This window comes from Anomaloglossus baeobatrachus, chromosome 3 (assembly GCF_048569485.1).
Source record: "Anomaloglossus baeobatrachus isolate aAnoBae1 chromosome 3, aAnoBae1.hap1, whole genome shotgun sequence".
NCBI lineage: Eukaryota > Metazoa > Chordata > Amphibia > Anura > Aromobatidae > Anomaloglossus > Anomaloglossus baeobatrachus.
The window spans coordinates 323,801,610-323,826,338 of record NC_134355.1 but is presented as its reverse complement, the minus strand read 5'-3'; the positions used below and the strand labels follow the sequence as shown (position 1 = coordinate 323,826,338).

The window sequence follows — 24,729 nt, the reverse complement described above, 5'->3', positions numbered from 1 at the left end:
CAGCTCCTTTTTAAAAGTCTGCTCTTCTATCAATCAGAATTAGAGAGTGACATAATTTGCCTTCTAATAAAATAAGCATTCCTAGTAACTTTTTTTATTCATGAAATGTGTGTACATGTATGTAATGTAGTGTAAATGCGATAATATACTCAACTACCGCCACTCTCTCCTGTGTTCAGGACCGTTCTTCTCTGCTTCTCACCGACGTCACCACTAGTTAGGCAGGCCAGGTTACGTTGTGCTCTGCATGACCTGGAAGTCTCTCTTTACAAAGAAAATCTATGGAGCATCAGAACGTGACTATATAGGCTTTCTGACGAAGAAACCCAGGAGTTCCGAGACGTGTAGGGAAGTGTGGTGCACGATGAACCAGACTTGTGCAAGTCCACAATTCTCTTCCTGCGATCTTGGCTGATTTTCACATGATGCAAACAAGCAGTGTGTTCTAGGTGTGCATTAAAATACAGCCACAGGTGTCTCTCTAATTAACTCACATGTTGCCAATAAATAAATCAGAAGAGTCTAAAGACATGACATTATCATATGGGCTGTCCCATATTGTTTAAAGCCATAGTACTCAGTGTATGTAAACTTTTGACTTTGCAGAAATTAAAAAAATGCCTTAAAACACTCTCTCTCTCATTATTCTGGCATTTGGCAAATATAAATAATTTTGGTTCCTAATTAAACTAACACGGGAATGGTTGAGGCCGGTTTTAGACGTCTGTGTTTAATCAGGTACAAGTCACACGCATGGTTATGGTCATACGTGTGTCACGCGTGTGACATCTGTGTTTGCATACGTGTGACATGCACCGGAGAAAACACGTGCCTGTGAAATAAAAACATTTTCTATATTCACCTGTATCCAGCGCGGTTTTCTTTGGCTCTGCTACCTCCCGCTTCTGACCGCTGCTCGATATTCATCGATTATTCACCGCACTGAGGAGCTGGAAGTAGGTGCATCGTGGTGGACAGCATCGCGGGGACAGGTGAGTATCCAGCAAGTAGTGTGTGTGCAGTGACGTACAGGTGGTCATTGGAATTCTCAATGAACTCTGATGACATCCTGATGACACCCCCGCGACACCCGCGTTACAGCGGGTGTCAGGATGGTGACTTCACGGGTTCATCAGAGTTCATTGACTTGAGGAGTCCTCGATGCTGTCTCCGCGATGATCCGGCTTCCAGGTCCTCACTGCGCGCACGCACGCACACGTAGGCAGCAGTGCCGAAGACAGCACCGCTGGATACAGGTGAATATAGAAAATCTTTTTATTTCACAGACACGTGTTTTCTTCGGTACGTGTCACACTGATGTCTCATGGATCACATCAGTGTGCAATCTGTGTGACACCCGCGCTGCTGGCGAAAAAACAGACATGTCTCAGTGTGTGCGTGCGGGGTAATGAGGGGTCACACGATCTGTGTGAAAACACGGCCGTGTGAGTACAGCGTAGAATAACATGGGTACGTATGGCATCTGTGTTAAAAACTAATGTCACACGTACCTGAAACGCAGACGTCTGAAACCGGCCTTATTCCGATTTCATGTCAGTGAGAAAAACATGAATATGTGTTTTTTTAGATAGTGCTTGTAAACTTTTGGTTTCAACTGTACGCATGTAGTAATGTAAGGCACAGCAATTGCAGAGGTTTCTTCTTTGCAATAAAGTTGCAAGCCAACTACTATCAGACGATAACTGAAAATGATGTGACCTTGGGAGTCTGATGACTATGTTGCAGCTGACATTATTATGATGAGTGGGAATAATTTTGAGAATATTTTTCTGTACATTGTAGCACCTTCATTCTTAAAATGGTTGATTGTCCCAGAGATGAATCCCCATAAAAAAATGATGGAATACCATAGGTATATGTCATCATTTTACAACAGAGGAAAAGCCCTTGGAAAGGGTTTTCCACTATACTGACATTGATAACATATCTTTGGATATGTCATCATTAACAGATAGATGGGACACAGTTACATGGTAAGAGCTTCAAGAAATGGACAGAAAATTGGCAAAATTAGAAGAAAAAAAAACATGTAACAAAAAACGCATTCCAATTTAAGTTTGGACAAACAAAGTTACTTACAGAAGACAGGAGACTGACTCAACCTCTGAGGCATAAGTTGGAAGCATTGACTAGTTTCCATGATATTTAAAATGGCTTCTTCATCAATCACAGCATCTGTATAGCCTTTTTCCTCACATGGCTCATTTTCTATGTAAGAAGAAAAAAAATTACATCACTGATATAAGATTCAGTCACAATACGAGTCCCACAAATGTCATTTCCTTCTCAGATTTAGTTTCTGCCCTCCACTGCCAATTATTGATAGTAACAACTCAGAATTTTAGGACATGCCACAAAATTATTTTTTTTTTTAAAACCCTTAAAAAGGAACCGGTCACCAGGTTTTCCCTATATAAAATTAAAAAGTACCACTTTTAAGCCTCTTATACAGCAGTCCAACCACATGTATATAACCCCCAACTCCCCTGCAGATCAAAGAAAATACTCTATATAACTCTGATCCGTAATGTACATGTACTAGCTCAACTTCTGGGATAACAGCTTCCTCAGGGGCAGAGTAAAACGCGCCTGCATAAATTTATGCTTAAATTGCATAGCTCAATATTTGCAGGAGTGGGTGGATGATATAGCACACATCATGCACATCAATCAAAATAAAAAAACTGGCTATTGTGCAGAGAGAGGGGAGGCGTTTAGCACAGGCGATCAATACCGATCAGACCAGACTGAACCAATTAACATACGATGAGGGAGAAATATATAAGGCCTTTCCTTTGATCTGCAGGGGAGCTGGAGGTTTATACACGTTGCTCAACTACCATGTAAGAGGGCTTAAAAGGTGGTCCTTTTAGTTTATATGGGGAAAACCTAGTAACCAGTTCCCTTTAAAGCAATATTAAGAGTCTTACTTTCCTGTGGATCTCTGTGCACCTCAACCAAGTTAGCTGGCGTACAAGGAATGGACTCCGATAAGTCCAACGGTGAATGCAGTGTGAGCTCTGCAGAGAAATCTTCAGACATGCTGCTGGAGTCCAACGAGTGCGACAGTGTCCTAATCATGAGGAATAACAAAGGAAAGACAAACAATTGTATACAATGCTGGCTATTCTTAAATCCTTTTTTTTTTTTTATTAGGAAACAAGAATTCAAAATATAAAAAAAATTCTTAGAAATTCCAGAACAAAATTTGTGATCATTTTCCAAGAAAAATCCAAGCTCTTGTAAGCTTAATGCTACTAGAATTGTCCCAGCTGATAAAGAAAATTAGGCATCTTAAAGGGATCATCCCAGTAAGAACATTTTAATCAATAGATCTTGGAATAACAATAGTTTCCAAAATTGAATGTGTAATTTTTTTTTCCTGTGCTGAGATAATCTTATACATGTGCCCCTGCTATGTACTGTGTAATGGCTGTGTCTGACCATACAGGAACATGGTCTGATCATGATCATAGCTCTTGGGCAGGGGAGGAAGCAAAAAAGTATACAGACATTACAGCATGGGATTATAGCTTCATAGCTGTTTCTTTCTGTGAGGTAAACCATTTTTTTTTTTTAAACAGAAAAAAAAAAAAGTGGCACTCACCTTCATTTCAGACTCTTTCGAAATGGGTCAGTGGTCGGATGCAAGCTGCACCAGCCGCTTCTACAGCTTGCATCTAACCTCTGACCCATTGTTAAAGAATATGAAAAAGTGGGGTTTTTGGTTTTGTTTTTTTTTTTTAATAAGGTGAGTGCCACTCTTTTTTTCTGATTTTCACAAGCATGGACTGTTTGTTAGAGTGAGCACCACTTGTCTACCACCAGCAATTGCCACCAAAGCCGGTATGCTAGATTACTGCAGTGAAAATAAGGGACTGTACTACGGAACCCTTCTTTGCTATTGTTTTTAAATCAGGCAGGGAAATGTTTTACATCACAGGAAGAATCAGCTGGGATTCCATTCTGTAATGTCTTTATAATCTATTGCATCTTCCCAGGACCCGGAGATGTGGTGTGATCAGACCATGTCCCTGTACGGTCAGACACAGCCATTACACAGTAGATAAGATATTTATAACATTATCTCAGCACAGAGGAACATTTATTTAACACATCCAGTTGTGAAACTTATTATTTTACTCCAAGATCTATTGAATAAAATGTACTTTGTGGGACAACCCCTTTAAATATCATAATTCTACTCATTTGTGTACTTATACATATTTTATATTTTTCTGTCGCCGCTGGAGAAATGTATCGAATACAGCTTTGTTTTACTCTGTCGATTTTATACAAGATAAGAATATAGAGCACGCTTCCATTGTAGATACTGCTGGTATTTCAGTTTTGTCAGGTATTTTGATACTCAACACTGAAATGGTGATTGAAGCTGACAGCATTCCTCATAAAGTGCAACTATTTACTTGCCATACTTCTAAGAGGTGTCATACTTACACTGAGAAGTCATTTTGCTTCAGAATTTCTTTAAGCCTTTTCTGAAAGATTTTTTCACTTTCTGTCACAGCTATAAACCCACGATCTTAAAGAAAAAAAAAAAAAAGCATGAAAAGAAGGGAATTTTGTTTACTTACCGTAAATTCCTTTTCTTCTAGCTCCAATTGGGAGACCCAGACAATTGGGTGTATAGCTATTGCCTCCGGAGGCCACACAAAGTATTACACTTAAAAGTGTAAGGCCCCTCCCCTTCTGGCTATACACCCCCAGTGGGATCACTGGCTCACCAGTTTTAGTGCCAAAGCAAGAAGGAGGAAAGCCAATAACTGGTTTAAAGACCAATTCAATCCGAGGAAACATCGGAGAACTGAACCATACCACATGAACAACATGTGTACCCGAAAAAACAGAAAAACCCCGAGAAAACAGGGCGGGTGCTGGGTCTCCCAATTGGAGCTAGAAGAAAAGGAATTTACGGTAAGTAAACAAAATTCCCTTCTTCTTTTTCGCTCCTAATTGGGAGACCCAGACAATTGGGACGTCCAAAAGCAGTCCCTGGGTGGGTAAAAGAATACCTCGTGATAGGGCCGTCAAACAGCCCTTTCCTACAGGTGGGCAATCGCCGCCTGAAGGACTTATCTACCTAGGCTGGCGTCTGCCGAAGCGTAGGTATGCACCTGAAAATGCTTGGTAAAAGTATGCAGACTCAATCAGGTAGGTGCCTGACACACCTGCTGAGCCGTAGCCTGGTGCCGTAATGCCCAGGATGCACCCACGGCTCTGGTAGAATGGGCCTTCAGCCTTGAGAGAACCAGAAGCCCAGTAGAACTGTAGGTTTCAAGAATTGGTTCCTCGATCCCCCGAGCCAGGGTGGATTCAGAAGCTTGCGACTGTTTACGCCGACCAGCGACAAGGACAAAGAGTGCATCCGGGTGGCGCAGGAGCGCCATGCGGGAAGTAGAACCTGAGTGCTCTCACCAGAACCAACAGATGCAAATCCTTCTGAAATTGATGGACTGGACGAGGACACAAAGAAGGTGAGGTGATATCCTGATTGATATGAAAGTGGGATACCACCTTAGGGAGAAATTCCGGAATCGGACGCAGAACTACCCTGTCCTGGTGAAGGACCAGGAAGGGAGATTTGTATGAGAGCGTTGCTAGCTCGGAAACTCTCCTAAGAGACGAGACCGTTACTAGAAGGCCACTTCCCGAGAAAAGCGGGAAGGGAGACCTCTTTCAAAGGCTCGAAAGGCGGCATCTGGAGAGCAATTAGAACCTTGTTCAGATCCCAGGGCTCTAACGGCCGCTTGTACGGAGTGCTGAGACGACAAACTCCCCGTAGGAACGTGCGTACCTGAGGAAGTCGTTTCTGAAAAAATACAGATAGCGCTGAGACTTGTCCCTAAAGGGAACTGAGCGACAACCCTTTTTCCAACCTAGATTGCAGGAAGGAAGGAAACATAGACGATGCAACCGGCCAGGGAGAAACACCCTGCGCCGAGCACCGAGATAAGAATATCTTCCACGTCCTGTGGTCAATCTTGGCGGACGTTGGTATGCTAGCCTGTCTCATGGTGGCAACCACGTCCTGAGGTAATCCTGACGACACTAGGTTCCAGGACTCAATGCCACACCATCAGGTTGAGGGCCGTAGAATTCCAATGGAAGAATGGCCCTTGAGACAGCCAGTCTGATTGGTCTGGTAGTGCCCCCGGTTAGCCTACCGTGAGGCACCACAGAACCGGGAACCACAACATCCTCGGCCAATCTGTAGCGACGAGGATGGCGCGGCCGCAGTCGGTCCTGATCTAGCGCAGCACTCTGGGCAACAATGCCAGAGGTGGCACATAAGGTAGCTGGAACTGCGACCAATGCTGGACTAAGGCGTCTGCCGCCAGAGCTCGATGATTGTGAAACCGTGCCATGAAGCTGGCACATTGTTGTTGTGCCGTGACGCCATTAGATCGACGTCCGGCCTCTGTCAGCGGCGCCAGATCTCCTGAAACCCGTCCGGGTGAAGAGACCATACCCTTTCGGCCACACCCCGGCGACTTAGGAAGTCAGCTTCCTAGTTTTCCACGCCTGGGATGTGAACTGTGGATATGGTGGATGCCGTGTCTTCCACCCACATCAGAACCTGCCGGACTTCCTGGAAGGCTTGCCGGTTGCGCGTTCTTCCTTGGTGGTTGATGTATGCCACCGCTGTGGAGTTGTCCGACTGAAGTCGGATTTGCTTGCTGTCCAGCTGCTGTTGGAAGGTTTGTAGGGCAAGATACACTGCTCTGTGTTCAAGAACATTGATCTGAAGGGTGGACTCTTGCTGAGTCCACGTACCCTGAGCGCTGTGGTGGAGAAAAAACTGCTCCCCACCCTGATAGACTCGCGTCTGTCGTAACTATCGCCCAGGATGGGGATAGGAAGGACCTTCTTTTTGACCATGAGGTGGGAAGAAGCCACCACCGTAGAGATTCCTTGGCCGCCTGAGAAAGAAAGACGACTCTGTTGAGGGAGGTCGACTCCCCGTCCCATTGGCGGAGAATGTCACATTGTAGTGGACGCAAATGAAACTGCGCGAAAAGAACTGCCTCCATTGCTACCATCTTACGTAGGAAGTGCATGAGGCGTCTCAATGTGTGCGACTGGTTCTTAAAGAAGAGATTGCAGCCCGTAGTGAATGCTGTGTGTCTAGCGGAAGCTTCACTATCGCTGAGAGAGTATGAAACTCCATGCCTAGATATGTTAGCGATAGGGTCGGGGTCGGATCTGACTTCAAAAAGTTGATGATCCACCCAAAACTCTAGAGAGTCTCCAGCGCAACGTTCGGGCAGTGTCGGCATGTTTCCTAAGAGAGTGCCTTGACCAGTAGATCGTCTAAATATGGGATCACAGAGTGACCCTGAGAGTGCAGGACTGTGACTACTGCTGCCCTGACCTTGGCGAAGACCAGTGGGACTGTCGCTAGCCGGAAGGTAGAGCTACGAACAGAAGGTGTTCGTCTGCTATAACGAAGCGTAGAAACGCTAGTGCTCTGGATCAATCGGCACGTGTGGATAAGCATCCTTGATGCCTAATGATGCTAGGAAATCTCCTTGGGACATTGAGGCGATGACATGGCGGAGGGATTCCATCCGGAACCGCCTGGTGTCCACGAGCTTGCTGAGCAGTTTTAGATCCAGAACGGGACGGAACGGCCCGTTCTTATAGGCACCGCAAATAATTTGGGGTAGAAACCGTGACCTTGTTCCTGAAGAGGAACGGGGGTCATCACTCTTTCTGCCTATAGAGTGCACCCTGTTTGCAGAAGAGCAGCGGCTCGGCCGGGAGGTGGAGAAGTTCTGAAGAATCGAGTTGGAGGACGAGAAGTGAGCTCTATCCTGTACCCGTGAGACAGAATGTCTCACACCCAACGGTCATTGACCTATGGCAGCTAAATATCGCCAAGGCGGGTGAGCCTGCTACCGACCGAGGATGCGGAGAGAGGAGGCCGCAAGTCATGAGGAAGCCGCCTTGGAAGCGGGTTTTCAGACTGTCTCTTTTTTGGGCGTGACTGAGCCCGCCAAGAATCTGAGCTCCTCTGATCCTTTTGAGTCCACATTGGACGAGGAAAAATGGGACCTGCCCGAGCCTCGAAAAGACCGAAACCACGACTGCCTCCTGCTCTGTTGGGGTTTGTTGTGTCCGGGCTGAGGAAAGGATGAATCCTTACCCCTGGACTGTTTAATGGTTACATCCAAACGCTCACCAAACAGTCGGTCCGCAGAAAAAGGCAACTGGTTAAGCAACCTTTTTTGGAAGCAGAATCTGCCTTCCATTCACTTAACGAGCAGACCAGGCTCTGCTTAAAAACACGGAGCAGCGTAGGCTACTGCCGTACGGTTCGCAGAGTCTAGGGCAACCTGAATCGCGTAAGAAACAAATGCAGACATTTGAGAGGTTAAGGATGCCACCTGCGGCACAGATGTACGTGTAACCGTGTCAATCTGTGTAAGACAAGCTGAAATAGCTTGGAGTGCCCAAGGATGAGAATGCTGGGGCCAACGGTGCGCCGACAGTCTCATAGATTGATTTAGACCAGAGATCCATCTGTCTGTCAGTGGCATCTTTAAGTGCAGCTCCATCTCCCACTGCAACTATGGATCTAGCTACAAGCCTGGAGATTGGAGGATGCCGCTTGGGACACTGGGTCCAGTCCTTGACCACGTCAGGGGGCAGGGATAACGTGTATCCTAAGCCGTTTGGAGAAGCGCATATCTGGATAAGTGTGGTGTTCCTGGACTGCCTCTCTGAAGGCAGAGTGGTCCAGAAAAATACGTGAAGCTGACTCCTCCACTGGAGGAGCTGGGTGAGAAATAACCAACATTCTATTGATGGACGCTATAAGATTATTCACTATGGCGTCACCATTAGGTGTATCCAGATTGAGAGCGGTCTCAGGATCAGAATCCTGAGCCGCTACTTCCGCCTCATTACACAGAGAGTCCTTCTGCTAGGACCCTGATGAAACCGAGGGCCGCTCATAGTGAGCCCGCTTAGGCTGTCTGGGACTGACGTCTGTGCAGAGCCGTGACTCTGGGATGCGTGTGACATTCCCGGAGCTGTTAGTTGTTCACACTGAGGGGGGGCCATGGATCAATGATTCAACAGTGCCCATGTTGTGAGAGACATGTCCGGACTGCTAGGCTTCTAGTATCATAGCCATAGTCTCAGAAAATCTGTCAGTAAATACTGCAGACACCGTCCTCATCCTCTGGCCATTAGCAGAGACTCCGGCTGAGTTAGACATAATGGGGGTCTATGTAACCTGCCGGCCGTAAAGCCGTACATGCTGTACCGGCTGCATAGAAAAACATGTGGTTCTGCACCTTTGTTTTACACAGAGAATATGCTGATAACTCCTCCGCACAATCCAGGAGGGTATATACAACGTGCGACCAAACAGTGCAATGTATATAGTACAAGCATATCTATAAGTGCACTTCTGCACTAGTGGGGTTAGCACCACAGGTGCTGCTTAACGCCTGTTGCAGCGATTGTGTGACTATCAGAATGCCAGGGTCTTCCACACTTGTCTCTGTATCGTACAGAAACTGACACTAATGGCTGCCGGCGTCCTTGTAGAGAAGGAAGCCGTGGGCGTGCCTGAGAAAGTGCGGGAATCCGGTTTCACAGTGCACAGTGAGAGGGGTGGAGTATGCAAAACATACTCCAGCTCTCAGCGCTGCTGTGCTATGCAGCGTCACGCCCCTACCCTGACTGTCAGGCCTGTGGGCGGTAACGAAGGGAGACTAGGCCCAGAAGCCGGGGACTCGAGTTAATAAGCGCGGCCGGCATATCAGTGCTGGCCGGCGCGGAAGTCCCCGGCGCACCACAAATCCCAGCGGCGCCTTAAATAAAAGTGGCAGCGGCGGTTAGCGCAGTAGTCACCCAATACACTAACACACCCAGCAACGCTGTGGTGTGCGATGGCACTAGTGCGGACAGCGCCGCTGTCCCTGGCGCACTAACACACCCAGCAGTGCTGCCGTGTGTCTGCGCGGTCCCCACAGGGACACAGAGTACCTCCATGTAGCAGGGCCATGTCCCTGAAGATACTCCGCTCCATGTCCAGCAGAAACCAGGGGCTGTGGATGGAGCACGGTCTCAGTGCCTGGAGACCGATAGAATCCCACTTCACCCAGAGCCCTGTAAAAAGGGATGGGGAAGGAAGCAGCATGTGGGCTCCAGCCTCCGTACCCGCAATGGGTACCTCAACCTTAACAAACACCTCCGACATGAAGTGGGGTGAGAAGGGAGCATGCTGGGAGCCCTGTATGGGCCCTCTTTTCTTCCATCCGACATAGTCAGCAGCTGCTGCTGACTAAACAGTGGAGCTATGCGTGGATGTGTTGCCTCCTTCGCACAAAGCACAAAACTGGTGAGCCAGTGATCCCACTGGGGGTGTATAGCCAGAAGGGGAGGGGCCTTACACTTTTAAGTGTAATACTTTGTGTGGCCTCCGGAGGCAATAGCTATACACCCAATTGTCTGGGTCTCCCAATTAGGAGCGAAAAAGAAATATTATTCAACACTGAAAAACAAAGGAAAGTTCTAAACTTCTATCAAGAGTTTAGAAACAACACTACAACTGATCTCCAGGTTCTCCCCTTTACCTGATAATCTACTATTTATCACTAGAGATTTATAATTCTTTTCATGCTGCACATGCACAGATTTCCATACACTAACCAACTGGTCAAAAAACAGCAGCAGTATAAAGTTATGTTCACACAGGGCGGATATGCTGGGACATTTTGTCTGCAGCATATCAGCCCTTTGTGGACATACCCTAAAGCAGTGTTTCTCAACTGCAGTCCTCAAGACCCTCCAAAAAGTTCATGTTTTCTGGATTTCCTTAGTATTGCACAGGTGATGGAACTATTTCTCAGGCATCAGAAATTGTAACAGGTTCTTTCTATGGGATAACATCAAATCGTGACCTGGTTTTGTGCGTTGAGCGCTGAAGCTGAAAGCCAGTGACAAGGAGAGGGATTTTAGGTTTATTTGAAGGGTTATTGCATTCATTTATGGCATACTTCTCGGATAGTATGGTAGAGACAAATCCCACCAATGGGACCTGTATCTATCTCAAGAACAAAGCTCTAACATGTGCCCTCGTCAGTTTAGGCTTAGTGGGAATTCCTATTCATTTGCATGGGAATTCTGATTAACTCTCCCCTGACAGAGAGAGAGTGAGAGAGTGCGAGAAAGAAAGTGAAAGAGAAAGAGAGAGAGAGAGAGTGAGAGTGTGAGTGAGAGAGAGTGTGAGAGAGAGTAAGAGTGAGTGAAAAAGAAGTCTGAAAAGGGAGCGATCAGATCAAATGCCGTAAAGAGGTTGGCAACTACTTTAATGACCTATCCTAAGGGTAGGTTATCAATCTTAATGTCTGAATGGTCGGGTCCGACACCCCACACCCTGACTGATCAGCAGGCAGCCGGAAACGGTCAGTTACGGAGCTGCCCCATCTTCTGATAGCAGCTGGGGCCGGGTACTGCACATCCGCCTCCTGTTGATTTGAATGGAAGGCAGATGTCCAGTACCTGGTCGCAGTTGTGATGAGTTGACGGGGCAGCTACAAAACTGAGCATTTCTGGCTACCTGCAGCCTCCAGCCAGCACTAAGAGTAGCTGCTCAGCAGGGGTGAGGGAAGTTAGACCACGGCAGATTAACAGCCGATTCACTGAAGTTATGTGACGTGATGTCAGAGGAAGGAGAATCGCTGGCAAAGCAGAACAGGCAGTTAGTTAGGAACAACTATCTGGTAAATTCTTAGCTCCTTGATAACCCCTTTAACCTCTTTACGACAGCCTTGCGTATTAAAAACGGCAGCAGAAGAGGGTACTTTTGATCCGCTCTCAGCCGGCTCTGCAAGCAGTGACACCGAGTTTACTGCACTCACACTGCCGAGCTGTGGACCCAGGGAGTGTGAGAGTGTGCTGCAGTATTTTCAGGTCACTGCACCCACACTACTCACATGGAGGGCCTGCTCTTCATGAAAATGGGGGATACGTTCCCTGAGCGTGACCCCCATATTCTGGAATGAGGTTACTGCAGGTCACTCTGCCCTCGATTGGACCGGGTCAATGTGGTTGCAGTATTCTCACTCAGATCACTGCATCCACCCTTGTCACATGCAGTGCTGCACTTGCAGAAAGTGGTGAATATGTTTCTTGAGTGTGCCCCACACATTCTGGAAGGTCCAGAGTCGTTGTGGAACTTCCAAAATGAATTATGGCGGACCAGATTTTTTTATTCTTTTCATAAAATTGGTAAAAGGGGGAATATGTTGGGGAGTGTTTATTCAAATAATTATTTTTTTTTCGTCTTTATTTTATTTATTTTTTTTATTACTGACTAGGCTTGTAATGTCGGGTATCTTATAGATGCCATGACATTACTAACCTGTGGGCTTGATGCCAGGTGACATTACAGCTGGTATCAACCTCATATATTACCCCGTTTGCCACCGCACCAGGGCAACGGGATGAGCCGGGTTGAAGTGCCAGGATTAGCGCATCTAATGGAAGCGCCACTTCTGGGGAGACTGCAGCCTATTTTTAGGCTAGGATGGGTCAAAACACCATGAAACCTTCCCACCCTGAGAATTCCAGACCCCAAATGTCTGCTTTATCTTTAATCAAATTTGGGGAATCCCACTTTATTTTTTATAAATAACGTAAAAAAAATAAATAAAAAAAAACCAGCTAGGGGTGACCTCCAAATTGGATCACCAGCCAATGTGAAGCTGTGGTCTGCAGGCTGCAGCCGTTTTCTTTACCCTAGCTGGCTATCAAAAATAGCGGGGATCCCATGTCATAGTTTTTTTTTTTTAGTTATTTATTTTTTGGCTAAACACCCTTTAGTGCCAAATGAAATTCATTAAAGGGTACCAGCTTAGAATATGTAGGGGGTGGGACATTATATATGTGTGTTGCACCTCTATCTATACATCCATCCTAGCTTTTTAGGCCATGTGCCCTTGATCAAGGCTTGCAGTGTTTTGGATGCAGAGTGTTTTCGCTGTGTTGCGCAGTATAAGCGCAGTGGAAAGATTTTTAGAACTCTCCTGCCTACTGTGCTTCTTCCATAAACACAGCTGCAGCGCAGATTTCTGAGCCGCTGCATGTCAATTGCTGGCTGTGGGGACGAGAGTGTTCTCCATGGGGAGAATAGACCTAAGATCCGCAGCGGCCCCTCTCTGCAGGAGGGCTGGCACTGTGTCCTAGACGTGGTGTCACCGGATCGTGGGCACATAGCCTAAAAGTGAGAAATTTGCTGCTATAGCAACATTTTTGTGAAATACCTGTGGATTCAAAACGCTCACTATACCCCTGAATAAAATCCTTGAGGGGTCTAGTTTTCAACATGGAGTCACTTGTGGGGGTTTCTGCTGTATAGGTATCCTAGGGGCCCTGCAAATGCGACATGGTGCCCGCAATTTATTTAAACTTTTCCAAAATTCAAATGGTGCTCCTTCTATTTTAAGCCATCCCTTTTGTACAAACAGAGGTTTTTAACCACATGTGGGGTATCCCTACGCTCATAAGAAATTAGATAAACTGTGAGGTCCACTTTTTGGTGATGCCTCTTAAACTGAGAAATTTGGGGCTAAATCAACATTTCTGTGGAAAGAAAAAAAGAGAATTCCCAATATGATGGCCTAATTTCAAATTATGTGAAGTACCTGTGGGTTCAAAATGCTCACTATACCCCTAGATAAAATGCCTGAGGGGGTCTAGTTTCCAGAATGGGGTCACTTGTGAGAGGCTTCTGCTGTTTCGGTACCTTAAGGGCCCAGCAAATGCAACATGATATCTTCAATCTATTTCAGCCAAATCTGTGTTCCAAAATTCAAATATTACTCCTTCTGCTCCGAGCACTCCCATTTGTCCAAACAGAGGTTTCTGACCACATGTGGGGTTTCAGCACGGAAAGAAACTGGGGAACAAATGTTGGGGTCGATTTTGATGTGTTATTTCTTCTAAAAGTGAAAATGAATAAACTGAATCTAGAGCAACATTTTTAGGTAAAATTATAATTTGTTGTTTTTTTTTATTCCACATCGTTTTAGGTCCTTGAAGCACTTGAAGGGTTAATAAACTTCTTGGATGTGGTTTTGAGCAGGGTGAGGGGTGCAGCTTTTAGAATGGTGTCACTTTTTGGTATTTTCTGTCACCTAGGCCTCTCAGTCACTTCAAATGTGATGTGGTCCCTAAAAAAATGGTTTTGTAAATTGTTGAAAAAAAATTAGAAATTGCTGATGAACTTTGAACCCCTCTAATTTCTTAACTCCAAAAAATTTTGTTTCAAAAATTGTGCTGATGTAAAGGAGACATGTGGGAAATGTAATTTATTAACTACTTTGTGTGACATAACTCTCTGGTTTAAAGTGAACCAATCATCAGGATTTTCGTATATAAGGTAAAGCCAGTGCTATACTGGCACTATCAGGTAGATTATCTACATACCATTAGTGGTCAGCTGGAATGTTTAGGCTTTCAAATCCAAGAAACATCACGTTTAAAAAGTCGTAAGCTTTTTGATTGACAGTTTCACTGGAGCAGATAATATACCGGCGGGTATTCATCTGGATTTCATGACATAATTATAAAAAATAAAAAAAAAAAAAAAAAAAAACACGACGTGGGCTTCGCCCGATTTTTGTGTTCAACTAGGCGGCTGGGGACTGAAATACGCAGTGCAGCGTGGCCCAAGCTTTCTGGCACTCCCCGCTGTGAATTGTAGGCCGCAGCAGCCCCAAAAAATGGCGCTTTCATAGAAGCGCTATCTTCTGGCACTGTATCCAACTCTTTAAGTGTTGGATACAAGGGGTTAATATCCGCTTTGTTTTACCAGGTGGTATTAAGCCAGAGATTCTTAATCTCAGGCCAAGTTTGACCCGGCCATTAAGAATCTCTAATAAAGGGTTAAAAAAAAAAAAAAATACCACACAGAGAAAAAAATACTTTATTAGAAATAAATACACAGACACACTTAGGGACTCCATGTTTATTACTCCCTCTCACCCCTCCGTGATCCTGGTCTTCTTCAACCTGGCGCTGGCACTGTGTCTTCCGATCAGCTGTTCTCCCCTTCTGTTGTGACCGCACGCGCTCCCGCGGTCACAAGAAAGCAAAAGATGCGAGGGCCCTCTCAGCCGGAAGAATAGAACAGCAGGGGGTAACGCGAGCTTCAGAAAGATGGTGCCAGAGATAAGCGCTATGTGCAGGTGCCAACTCCGATGCCATCTTACTGAATAGAAAAATTAGCAAAGAACCAAAGAGAAAGAGGAATAGGTGGGGGGCGAGAATCCAGATGAATACCCGCCCAGTTATCTGCTCCGGTGAAACTGTCAATCAAGCAGCTGACAAATTTTTAAACTTCACTTTCTTGGATTTGAAAACCTAAACATCCGAGCTGACCACTAATGGTATGTAGATAATCTGCCTGAAAGTGCCAGCATAGCACTGGCTTTACCTTATATACAAAAATCTTGATGATTGGTTCTTTAAGGGCATAAAAATTAAGTTTGAAAATTGCTAAATTTTCATCAAAATTCAGATTTTTATCACAAATAAAAGCAAAAAATTTTGCCCTAAATTTACCACTATCATGAAGTACAATATGCCACGAAAAAACAATATCAGAATCACCGGGATCCGCTGAAGCGTTTCACAGTTTCAGTTTCAGAGTGACAGTGGTCAGAGTTGCAAAAAATGGCCTGGTCATTAAGTACAAAACTGGATTCATTCTTAAGGGGTTAATTACAGGTACCTTTGTTTGTGCTGAAATACATAGGTGCATACACATGTGCTGCTCATGGACTGGTAAGAGATTGTTTTGCACAGAAGCTTTATGAATAATTGAGCACTGCCATGCGCAAAAGTCATTTCAATCTTATGCTAATAAGGACTGAATTTTAAATATAGTCAGCAGGTTGTTCTCACCTCCATCTAATCACATATCTATTAATATCTACACTGTTTACCTTGTGAATCTGGAGGGGCGACCTGGGAAGACTGCTGCTTCTCTCTACGACGTTGCTTCTCATCTTCCCATATTGTTTGCAGACCGGGATTCTTTCCTATCTGAGCTGTGGAGGAAAAAAAGAAGACCACTTATTTGTTACATGAGTATTATTTTCTTTGCATGAACAATGCTAAATATTAGTATTTGTCTAAGTACTTTAACTTTCTATGCATACCGCCTAATCTGTTCACGACATTCACATTTTGAATCAACGATCAATATTTCCAAATACTGTTCAGTACAAAGCGAATAAACAAGAAAAACAAAAAATATCTCTTCTGCTTGACATGGATGAGGGGCAAACACCCGGAAACACATGTAAACAAAAGTTTCTGGTTTGGAGTTTTATCCAAAGTCATGAGCCAGGGCAGTTTAACTCCTTCAGCCCCGGGGCACTTTCCGTTTTTGCGTTTTTGTTTTTTGCTCTCCTTCTTCCGAGAGCCGTAACTTTTTTTATTTTTCCTTCAATCTTGCCATATGAGGGCTTGTTTTTTGCGGGACGAGTTGTACTTTTAAATGAAACCATAAGTTTTACCATATGGTGTACTGGAAAACAGCAAAAAAATTCCAAGTGTGAAAAAACTGCAAAAAAAGTGTGATGGCACAATAGTTTTTGGGATGTTTTATTCACGGTGTTCACTATATGGTAAAACTGATGTGTAGCTGTGATGCCTGAGGTCGGTGCGAGTTTGTAGACACCAAACATGTATAGGTTTACTTGTATCTAAGGGGTTAAAAAAATTCACAAGCTTGTCCAATAAAAGTGGCGTACGTTTTGCGCCATTTTCCGAAACCCGTAGCGTTCTCATTTTTTCGGATCTATGGCTCAGTGACAGCTTATTTTTTGTGTCTCGAGCTGACGTTTCTAATGGTACCATTTTTGCGCAGATGCTACGTTTTGATCGCCTGTTATTGCATTTTGCGTAAAACTTGCGGCGACCAAAAATCGTAATTTTGGCGTTTGGAATTTTTTTGCCACGACGCCGTTTACCAATCAGATTAATTGATTTTATATTTTGATAGATAGGGCATTTCTGAACGCGGCGATATCAAATGTGTATATTTATTTATTTTTTAACCCTTTAATTTTCAATGGGGGGAAAGGGGGGTGATTTGAACTTAGGGGTTTTTTTTATTTTTATTTTTTAAAACTTTTCACTTTTTTTTTATTTTAGTAGTCCCCCTAGGGGGCAATAGCGATCAGCAATCCGATCGCTCTTATCTATCTGCTGATCACAGCTATACAGCTGTAAACAGCAGATACAGTCACTTCCTGCTTCCCTGGCCTCCGGGCCGGGTGAAAACGAAAGTGAAACGTCATAGCTGCAGGCATCATCACATGACCCTGTGCTACGATGGCAACCACCGAAAGTCACGTGATCACTCACGTGACTTCCGGTGGGGGCGGAGGTAAGTGAAAATCTTCACCGAGCGTATATACATCTTGCTGCCAGACTTTGGCAGTGAGATGTAAGGGGTTAATGTTACAGGTGGAATGCGATTCCACTCATAACATGCAGGCACACGTCAGCTGTTGAAAACAGCTGATGTGTGCGCCGATCAACGCCGCCTGCCCGCGGCAGGGGGTGGGGCTTAACGGGACACACTCCATGACTGATATATCCGTCCATGGTCGTGAAGGGGTTAAACGGTCGATATCCACTTAGGATTGGTACTTCCAATAGGTGGCACTCTCTAAAAAGAGACTATTTACATATTTAAAGTTCCAAAAGAATGGCATGGTCTAGAAGTTTCCTTAAACAGAGTTGCTACTCTCCACAAGAACAGACTTTTGCCCCAAGACCCAGTGTCAGAGGTCTCTCAAATAACAAAATCAGTTCTGCTTTGCACTGATGAGGGGAAAACACAGCAAAACACATTTTTTGCAAATGGAGTTTCTGATTTCGCTTCTTATTGTTTGTCATGTGGCACGGTTGTTTAAAGGATTGATACGGACTTTCAGGATTGCTACATCCAATGGCAAGAGTTTCCGTTCTCCTCTTTGCTTATTAAGCTATTGTATACAGAAATTGGAAGCATACCCCATCAAGCCTATACTTGACATTTTTTTCTTACAATAGATTTCAATTAAGCACTGAAATGTAGGGAGGAGTCCTGGGCAATATCTGGTGTACAGTTTATATGCATATTGATACATGCATAGTAACTATATGAATAATCTGAAGCATGTGAATGAATCCTTAAAACTGTCCTATTGTGAACAATTGAAACGAGTTCAGGTGGGATTTCACTACTGGGTCACAGAAGAGGGATAATCAAAGATCTCTGCTGGATCAAAATCATATGCAGCTTGCAAAACAAGTATTTGATACACTGCCGAGAGAGAGGTGGTGTGTCATTTTTATTGTAGGTACACTTCACCTGTGACAGACAGAATCCCCCCAAAAATCCAGAAAATCACATTGTATGATTTTGACAATTAATTTGTGTTTTATTGCATGAAATAAGTATTTGATCACCTAGCAACCAGCAAGAATTCTGGCTGTCACAGACCTGCTGTTATTTTTTTTTCTTTAAGAAGCCATACTACTCTGAACTCACTACCTGTATTCATTGCACTTGTTTGAACTCGGTACCCATATAAAAGACAATCAATCACATTTCAACCTCTCCACCACAGCGAAGAGCTGTCTAAGGACACCTGGGACAAAATTGTCGATCTGCACAAGGCTGGGATGGGCTACAGGACAATAGGCAAGCAGCTTGGAAAGAAGGCAACAACTGTTGTCGTAATTATTGGTAGATGGAAGAAACACAAGATGACAGTCACTCTTACATGGTCAGGGGCTCCATGCAAGATCTCACCTCATAGGGTAAGGATGATTCTGAGAAAGGTCGTAAATCAGACCAGAACTACGAGGGACCACAGTCTCAAAGATTATTGTTAGTAACACGCTACGCTGTCATGGATTAAAATTCTGCAGGGCACATAAATTCCCCCTGGTCACAACAGCACATTCCAGGCTTATTTTAATTTCGCTAATGACCATCTGGATGATCCAGAGGAGGCATGGGAGAAGGTCATGTGGTCAGATGAGACCAAAATATAACTTTTTGGTATCAACATCAGTTGCCGTTTTTGGAGACAGAAGGAGTACAACCCCAAGAACACCATCCCAACCGTGAAGCATGGGGGTGGAAACATCATATTTTAGGGTGCTTTTCTGCAAAAGGGACAGGACGACTGCACTGTATTGAAGGGAGGATGGATGTGGTCATGTATTGTGAAATTTTGGCAAACAACCTCCTTCCTCAGTAAGAGCATTGAAGATTGGTCCGTGGCTGCTTACTTCATGCAATTAAATGCTAATTAATTATTTAAAAATTATACAATGTGATTTTCTGGATTTTTGGAGGGATTCTGTCTGTTAAAGTTGAAGTATACCTATGATAAAAATTACAGACTTGTCCATTCTTTGTAGGTGGGAAAAATTGCAAAATCGTCAGGGTATCAAATAGTTATTTTTTCCTGTTGTATTTCTTCATTATAAACAAGGGGGAAAAATGATTGAGCTGTTGACTTTCAATATACCCAAACTTTTTAATTTCAAGAAAGAAAGCTACTGTCAAAAGTTTCAGTCAGCAGATTACTCCCCATTAAGAGCAGTCATACCAATTATACAGCTGTATAAGGCGTCAAGGGAGATAGTGTCTAGCCACCTTAAAGAGTTTGTCCCGGTTTACCACGAAAGTCTGCAGTCACTCCAAGCAGGAAAGAGCAGTCATGTGAACGCTAGCATGTGATATGCATACCCCTTTCCACATATGGATTGATGTCCGCGGCCTGTGCGCAACTGGAGGATTCCCCAGTGACTGCAACCTTTCATAAAAAACCTGGACAACCCCTATAAGATCATACCAGAACTGAACAACAACCTGAAAGAGATCTGATTTCCATGTGCTGCCAAAGAGATTCTATCTTATAGTGTACATATGGCATTACATTATTAAAACTAATACAAAAAAAAAAAAAGTAAAATACTAATTTAATACAGAAATGATAAATAAAATTGCATACCTTCAATTTCTTGGCGGTTTAAAATATCAGCAGCAACAGCATCCACCTCCAACTCACAGGTACTTTGCGGTTCTACGCCATCTAACATTAAAGAGCTGTAAGAGACATGCTTGGTAGTCAGAAAACAGAACAATATATGCACAATTCCACAGCACAAGAACGGCAGTAAGCACCAACTTATCAGTATGGCTTAAAGAGCCTGTCATCAGGCTTTTTCTACCCAAACTGAGAGCTGCATAATATAAAGAGAAAGTAATTGCAACTGCTTGCTGAAGTTTTGCTAAAATCACTTTTTTCTGCAGGGAGATTAAAACAAGAGGACTAGTAAACCTACTGTCATGTAGTAATCCATATTCATGAGCTCTGTAGGAAGCCACCCCCACCATTGATTGACAACTTTCTGCCTATGCACAGTATACACAGAAAGCTGCCAATCGGCTATACAGCAAACTTGTAGATTTGCAGCAAATAAAGAAGCAATTTTATCAAAACTACAAACACAAAGCTCAGTAAGTGAACATGGAATCACAGTCTTTGCCCCTACATCCTGCTGCTCTTAGATGGTGTAGGAAAAACCTGGCTATAGATTGCCTTTAAAAGGGTTGTCTGACTAACAGATCAAATCCCTTACAAGAGAACTCTGTGTTAATGGAGTGAGGTCTCCAGTTCAGGGCCCTCGTCTATTTGCCAGAATGGTTCGGCTATAATGGATGTCCCCATGTATGAAGTACAGATAATGATGACTAAGTAAAGCATTATTTCGCCTGCAGCCAAGCTATAGGGTTGAACATATAGCAGCTCATCCCTGAGGGTTTTAGGATTGTGATACCCTGTGAACAACTTATTTTCCCACTAGCTGTGAATGCAGGGTATGATATTTCCTTCTTCCCACAGGTTTATCCATATAAATAAATAAATAAACGTTGCCATGTCTTCCCCATCCTATTCAAGCTCCCTCATAGCAAGAAAAATTAGGAAGCGCATGGGACTGGGGTCAATCTAAGGCCAGGAATCAATCATGGAGATTTTACTACTTAAGAGTCTGTACAAGTATTTTATTGATGGCAATTTCATTTTAACAGCTAAGTTACAAAGTCAAAATTGTTACCAGCATCGATCTGGCCCACCAGCACAACGGACAACGCTCCAGTGGCCCTAGGTGGGCCCCCGAGCAGGACATAGAGGGGCCTATCGGTAACTGTTGCTCGATCGTTAAAATGGCCAGTGGCCTATAGGCTGGCACCCGACAACTGTACGCGGTGTATGACAGTGTCATCATTGCCATTTGTCAAGTGTCGACATTAGGCACCTGCCTCTGATAGGCCACTAACGACCACACCGGATTTGAACCAGCAAGAGGATGCCACTCGGGAACAGGAGTGTGTGGTTTTTATTTTCTGTGTTTTTTTCATAAGTGTGCTGGTATATAAGAGACTATGTGAAGGTAGATACTGTCTATAGAGGTGTATGTGGAGGCTCATGCTGTCTATAAGGGACTATGTAGGTCTTATATTGTAAATAGTGTGGCTATATGAGGGCCCATACTGTATATGTGAAAATGTGGGGTCGGATACTGTATACAGCGTGGTTATGTGGGTCTCATACTCTATATGGCATTCTAGCTGTTAATTTGCTGGGGTAATCTGGAGATATTTCACCCCATGCTCCCCCCCCCTCCCACAAGTTGGATTTTCTTGATGGGCACTTTGTGTACCATACGGTCAAGCGGCTCCCACAACACCTCTATAGGGTTGATATCTGGTGACTGGGCTGGCCACTCCATTACAGACAGAATACCAGCTGCCTGCTTCTTCCCTAAAGGTCTAGCATAAGGGCAACTGACTGCCATTGTTCGGGTTTGCCCCACTTGTCTACATCCGAAAACAAGGTCTTGTTAGATCGGGGATTCAAACAACTCTATTTCTGTATTCTCAGCAGCAAGATATGAGGGTCACTTAGCATTTCCTTTTTATTTTTGTCTGGGAGTGCGAGGATGTGGCATGAATAATCTGTGTGGGAGCATCTGTCCAACAGTGAAACTTAATATGTGACCTTTGGGTGACGAAAGCACTCACAAATGATGGACCTAGGATTACATAAACTAACAAGATATCACTTGTAAGCTTGTCAGCACATCAAATCCTTGCTTGATGCCATAATTTATATTTAAAAGGCAAGAGCACTGACAAGCATTCACATGACACCAAATCAGGAGCTAAAATGGTGCACAAATGCTTCCATACTACAGTATACACAGAGAAATATCATTTCTAAAAGATGCACTTTTCCAGTCCAACTAGGTGTTAAAGAGCTTCTCTGCTGTATATATAGAAGGATAACTTGTAATAAAAAGAGTATAAAGTGTCCTTGGCTAGAATCTCCTATAGGTTCTTCTCGGTGGGGCATCGTGGCAATAAAAGTTCAGCTTCCCTGTAGTACCACCAGTGGGGAAATTAAGAATTACCCAGTGTACATTCAATCAATGGGATCTGTTTAGTGCAGGACAGGACAGGTCCTCCAATGGGATACTGTACCTTGTAGCTCCTCTCTAGAAGAAGAAAAAAACATGACGATCCGAAACAGAAGACCCCTAATATTAACTTAGATTTCTGTAATAGAAATGTTTCAGTCGGACAACCCCTTTAATAAAAAATCTAAAATTCCATTGCGGAGTCAAAGCAGCCACTTTGAAGTGTTCTATTATCAAGGGAAAACAAAGCCTAAAAATGAATTAACAACTAGTAGGGTTGTAATTATCCCCGACACCATTTCTTAAAAGCCACAATTACATGCCACAATTATAGCACTAAGCAACGGTAAGAATCATGTTTACAAACCTAGGGATTTCATCTTCCTCCCACTGCACCAAGGTAGCACTGAATGGACTTCCAGGGAGGGTATCTTTCAGTGGCTTCATATCTTGTGAGCCATCTCCTAAACAATAGAAAATAGGAAATGGTACGAGTGATTATATACACACAAAGGCATATACAAGGACTAAGAAATATTACTAAACATCTCTATTTATTCAGTGTCGGATTTTACTGCCACACGCAGAAATACTCACACTTGCAGGTCGTGACATGCGGTCAGTGAAGTTATTAACCCCCTTACCACCGAAGCCTGCTTCCACCTTCCTGACCAGGCCAAATCTTACCATTCTGACCAGTCTCAATTCATGATGTTATAACTCTGGAATGCTTCAATAGATCCCAGTGATTCTGTGGCTTTTTTATCATGACACTGACTTATTTTACATTTATTTGTGAAAATACCAGAATTCTTGTGCCTTTAAACTATAAAGTTAATGTCACAGATAATAGGTAAAATAAAATTTCAATGCCTCCCAACTCCCAACATGGCAATGGAGGCTGGAATGGAGGACAATCCTCTTCAGCGAGGAGTCCAGTTTTTATCTTGGATACAATGATAGCTGGAGATTGTCCGTCGACCACGTGGTCACTGACATGAAATGCCTTGAAGAAGGATAAAGAAAGCTTCCCAGCAGCCATTGTTAAACAACACCACCAAGCTGCATGATGCTCAAACTACTGTGAGCAGCTGGCGTGGTCTAAACGTGTTACCATGGACTGCAGAGTCTCCGGACTTGTTTCATATTGAGCGTGCCTAGGTCATCCTTGGTTGGCATTTGCAAGGAGCTGCCAGCAGCTGATCTTGATGATTTACATGGCCAAGTGCATTCAGCGGCGAAGAGCATTCCTCAGACAACCATACCCATGTTGATAACAAGCTACGGTGTGTAAGCATACTGGTATTTCTGTGCATCTTCCTCATACTCCATGCTGGATAAATAGGTTTTAAAAATTGTACTTCCAATCTAACATTCGCATATCTATGGACTCTGATCTCCATAATTCCACGACTCTTCCTGCTTGGTATTGCAATTTTAATGTTGAGAGTGTGTGTGTGTGTGTGTGTGTGTGTGTGTGTGTGTGTGTGTTTATATATTTAACTCACTAGCGCACTCATATATACATACACAAAGTGTCTTGTAAACCTGTTTATAATACATGAACTTTTGCACATTTTTTAATGCTACGACCACAAATTTAAATATAATTTGAGTGGGATTTTATCGGATGTACCAACACTAAGTATATAACTGATGCATCGTTTTCTTAATACTTTAAAAATTTAGATCTGAAAATTGTGAAGTGCATTTGTATTCAGCCTCTCCTCAAAGTAGATCTCTACCAGCTTTCACATCTAGAGGCTGAAATTTCTGCCCATTCTGCTTTGTAAAACAGCTGTAGTTCAGTGAGATTCGATAGAAAGCATCGATATACAGCAATCCAAGTCTTGTCACAGATTCTCAGTGGGATTTAGGTCTAGACTTTCCTAGGGCCAATCAAACAAATATGCGTTGATCTAAACCCTTCCATTGTAGCTGTGGCAGTATGTTTAGGGTCATTGTCCTGCTGGAAAGTGAACGTACGTCTCAGTTTCAGGTCTTTTGCAGCCTCTAACAGGTGTTCCCCCAGGACTGCACATGTTCCTACCAACTCTGACCAGCTTCCCTGTCCCTGCTGAAGAAAAGCATCCTCACAGCATGATCCTGCTACCACCATGTTTGATGGTGAGGATGGCGTTAGTACGGTGATGTGCAGTGTTAGCTTTCAGC

General features: G+C 43.9%; 1 protein-coding gene across 1 annotated transcript in view; it reads right to left on the bottom strand.

Annotated features, from left to right (window-relative positions):
* Positions 1 to 24,729, bottom strand: part of REV3L (REV3 like, DNA directed polymerase zeta catalytic subunit) — a 326,132-nt gene that overhangs the window by 124,968 nt on the left and 176,435 nt on the right. Inside the window, exons 5-10 of the mRNA XM_075340044.1 lie at positions 22,925 to 23,021; positions 20,088 to 20,182; positions 16,008 to 16,112; positions 4,480 to 4,564; positions 2,952 to 3,094; positions 2,101 to 2,229 (exon numbers count right to left, since the gene is read on the bottom strand). Coding sequence (XP_075196159.1) covers positions 2,101 to 2,229; positions 2,952 to 3,094; positions 4,480 to 4,564; positions 16,008 to 16,112; positions 20,088 to 20,182; positions 22,925 to 23,021 — 654 coding nt within the window. The remainder of the gene's footprint in view (positions 1 to 2,100; positions 2,230 to 2,951; positions 3,095 to 4,479; positions 4,565 to 16,007; positions 16,113 to 20,087; positions 20,183 to 22,924; positions 23,022 to 24,729) is intronic.